General features: G+C 34.4%; 1 protein-coding gene across 1 annotated transcript in view; it reads left to right on the forward strand.

Annotated features, from left to right (window-relative positions):
* The window catches only part of LOC111083703 (Down syndrome cell adhesion molecule-like protein Dscam2), a 13,104-nt gene that overhangs the window by 4,048 nt on the left and 4,837 nt on the right, over positions 1 to 4,219 (forward strand). Inside the window, exon 3 of the mRNA XM_022380361.1 lies at positions 3,182 to 3,416. Within this exon, the coding sequence (XP_022236069.1) occupies positions 3,212 to 3,416 (205 nt within the window). The 5' untranslated portion in view covers positions 3,182 to 3,211. The remainder of the gene's footprint in view (positions 1 to 3,181; positions 3,417 to 4,219) is intronic.

Raw genomic sequence — 4,219 nt, forward strand, 5'->3', positions numbered from 1 at the left:
ATAATATAAATCTTATTAAGCCTAAGCTTTCAGGACTGATAAAAGTTAGTTATTCAGAGGTTCGTCTATTATCAGCCTAAACGGTTAGGTCCTAATTATTTTTTTTTTTTAGTTTTACATTTACTATGCTATCTGAACTTTCTAAAGTATTAATATGGAATTACGATTGACAAGCTTGAAATTAGGTTTTGGTTTATAAAACTATATCTTCTAATACCTCTGTTAATATAACGTTATTTATTAAAGTATAACTTACTTTTGTTCCGCCCTATATCGTTAGTCTACTTTTGAACCCACAAGTTCTTGATAGCTGTTTCAATCATCTTTTTGTATTAAAGCTCTGTTTGAACTATTTTATTATTATTGCAATTTGTTAATTTTCTTTAATTCTAAAACTTTTCACATGAAATGTACTCTAGATGAAATTAATATTTTCAGTCATTTTAGTTTGTGTTAACCCAACTAAACTAAACAAATACCAATAGATAGCGCTATTACTGTAATCGTTTAAAAATAGGTGTATATTTTAAGATTAGTATTTTCTGGAAAACGAGGATGGTTTGAGCATTTATTTATATTCTTCTACAGTTTCATTCCAAACAAAGATAATATTTTATTTCTAAGTACGAATTTAGTCACTCTTTGAATTATTGGTAGTACGATTGAAGAATAAAAGGAAGTTATTTTAAATAATTAAGAAAGCTTCGCGTTTAACTTTGTTTCCACCAAGCCACGTGATTGGATGGTGTAAATCAATAAAAATAGCTCTCTGAATGCCGAGGAGAGGTTAAAAGGTCTTGTTTAGATGTGATGGTAAAATAAAACTTGAGGATTCGAATTTAAGACCTTTCATAATAAAATGCTCACGTACTTATATTTTCACTTCAGAAGTTTTGTTAGTAGTATATATATATAAAGTAAATTTAATTAAGCTATTAATTCATAGGGCTTTTGAGGATGATAATAGTTCACGTAATACGATTAAAAATTTGTAAACCTAAATAGGTTTTAAAGAAAGAATTATTAAAATGGCACATCTTCAAATCAAGTTGATATATGTATCGAAACTACTGGCAGAATTAAGGACTTTTCTTAAACCTTAAATATAGAATAAACAAATGACACATGGCTAGAGCCCTACTTTTCAATCAATGTCTGACCTTGTTATTGTTGTAACAGTTCATGTGACCTTGTCTTGTTATTGTTCTAATGGATCATCTGACCTTGTTATTGTTGTAACAGTTCTCTGACCTTGCCTTGTTAGTGATGTAAAGGCTCGTCTGACCTTGTTATTGTTATAATGCTTCACCTGACCTTGTCTTGTTATTATTCTAACTGTTCATCTGATATTGTCTTGTTGTTTTTGTAATGGGTCATCTGACCTTGTCTTGTTAGTGTTGTAACAGTTCATCTGACCTTGTCTTGTTGTTTTGTAACAGTTCATCTGAAATTGTCTTGTTATTGTTGTAACAGTTCTTCTGACCTTGTCTTGTTATGTTTGTGATATTACATACGATCTTACTAAAATATGGTTGCGACCTTGATTTATCATGATTATGATGTTACTATTGATGTGACCCTGCACATCATACAAGGGCAGTGACCTTGTTTACATATGGCTTTGGCCGCATATAACTTGTTTACATATCGCTTTGGCCGCATATACCTTGTTACATATGGCTTTGGCCGCATATACCTTGTTTACATATGGCTTTGGCCGCATATACCTTGTTACATATGGCTTTGGCCGCATATACCTTGTTTACATATGGCTTTGGCCGTATATACCTTGTTACATATGGCTTTGGCCGCATATACCTTGTTTACATATGGCTTTGGCCGCATATACCTTGTTTACATATGGCTTTGGCCGCATATACCTTGTTACATATGACTTTGGCCGCATATACCTTGTTACATATGGCTTTGGGCACATATACCTTGTTACATATGGCTTTGGCCGCATATACCTTGTTACATATGGCTTTGGCCGCATATACCTTGTTTACATATGGCTTTGGCCGCATATACCTTGTTACATATGGCTTTGGCCGCATATACCTTGTTTACATATGGCTTTGGCCGCATATACCTTGCTTACATTTGGCTTTGGCCGCATATACCTTGTTACATATGCATATACCTACACAACAATTCATGATTAATTTATTCTTAAGGTACTTTTAACTTTACCTAAATATAGCTGTTACCTAGCCTATAAAGAGTTCTAAGCTTTTGTACACTTAGTTTAAGCCTTGCCTATATATGATTGTACCTTTCCTATATATGGTTGTAACCTTGCCTACATATGGTTTTAGCCTTGCCTATAAAGAGTTCTAAGCTTTCGTACACTTAGTTTAAGCCTTGCCTATATATGATTGTACCTTTCCTATATACGGTTGTAACCTTGCCTATATATGATTGTACCTTTCCTATATACGGTTGTAACCTTGCCTATATATAATTGTACCTTTCCTATATACGGTTGTAACCTTGCCTATATATGATTGTACCTTTCCTATATACGGTTGTAATCTTGCCTATATATGATTGTACCTTTCCTATATACGGTTGTAACCTTGCCTACATATGGTTTTAGCCTTGCCTATAAAGAGTTCTAAGCTTTCGTACACTTAGTTTAAGCCTTGCCTATATATGATTGTACCTTTCCTATATACGGTTGTAACCTTGCCTACATATGGTTTTAGCCTTGCCTATGTACTAGATGTACTTCCTCATGTTCCCCGAAAGTGTTCTGTTTCAAGAGTAAATAAAACCATAATTAAGAGTAACAAATACTTTTTTTTTGTTTTTCAAGTTCATATGTCACGCTGTTTTGTAGCCTACAGAGTGCATAATTCTTCTCGTGATTCATGGCATGCGCACTTTGTATTGACGTTACAACAGTATAAATTGTACCGTTAAGCATCCCTTACGTGACGTCATTTTAGCGTCTACTGACTCACTGACAGACAACACACTGCTGGATCCCTGTCGGGAAAATAATTGTTCATTGCCTACCTATGGTTTTGGTCTTGCCTATATATATATATGTATGTTTGTAATGTAAGTAATTAATGCCTAATATTCAAAGTAATAATTTGTAGTTAGGTAATAACGTAACTAATTAATAATTAGGCTTAGTTAATTGAATAAACAACTAATTGTTTGAGTTATCCAGGCACCCGTCTCGAAAGATAGCCATCGTATAATGGGCTACTACGTGGGATACCGTCGAAGAGATCATGAGAAAACGTTCTCTTACAAAACAGTTGCTGCTACCATGGAAACAGATTATCACTGCGACATCACCCAGCTTGATAGGTCCACTGTATATGACGTCATTGTTCAAGCTTTTAACGACAAAGGTTCAGGTCCTGCGACAGATGTCAAGTCAGTGGAAACTTTGAAGCACGGTATGAACACAAACTGTTTCATACTTTCGTGGGGAAAGCGTTTTACAAAAATGTTTTTTGAATTAGAGATGAACAAAAATACCGTGATCATCTACTGTATCTATGTTAGTGCTAACAGATGTGTTTCATTCATTAAGCAACCACCATACTAAAAGATCGTTAGCTTTTTACATAAATATAAATCTAGTTGTAAAATATCGGTAAAATTAAGGATTTTAAATTCTACTAGCGTAAAGTGATCATAAAACATGGAGCAAAAATGTTGTGTGTACAGTAACAAGAACGTAAGGTGTGTGTACAGTAACAAGAACGTAAGGTGTGTGTACAGTAACAAGAACGTAAGGTGTGTGTACAGTAACAAGAACGTAAGGTGTGTGTACAGTAACAAGAATGTAAGATGTATGTACAGTAACAAGAATGTAAGGTGTGTGTACAGCAACAAGAACGTAAGCTGTATGTACAGTAACAAGAACGTAAGGTGTGTGTACAGTAACAAGAACGTAAGGTGTGTGTACAGTAACAAGAACGTAAGGTGTGTGTACAGCAACAAGAACGTAAGTTGTGTGTACAGTAACAAGAACGTAAGCTGTGTGTGTAAAGTAACAAGAACGTAAGCTGTATGTACAGTAACAAGAACGCAAGGTGTGTGTGTACAGTAACAAGAACGTAAGCTATGTGTAAAGTAACAAGAAAGTAAGGTGTGTGTGTACAGTAACAAGAACTAAGTTGTATGTACAGTAACAAGAACGTAAGCTGTGTGTACAGTAACAAGAACGTAAGCTGTGTGTACAGTAACAAGAACG

Source organism: Limulus polyphemus, unplaced genomic scaffold, assembly GCF_000517525.1.
Source record: "Limulus polyphemus unplaced genomic scaffold, Limulus_polyphemus-2.1.2 Scaffold10776, whole genome shotgun sequence".
NCBI classification, from domain to species: domain Eukaryota; kingdom Metazoa; phylum Arthropoda; class Merostomata; order Xiphosura; family Limulidae; genus Limulus; species Limulus polyphemus.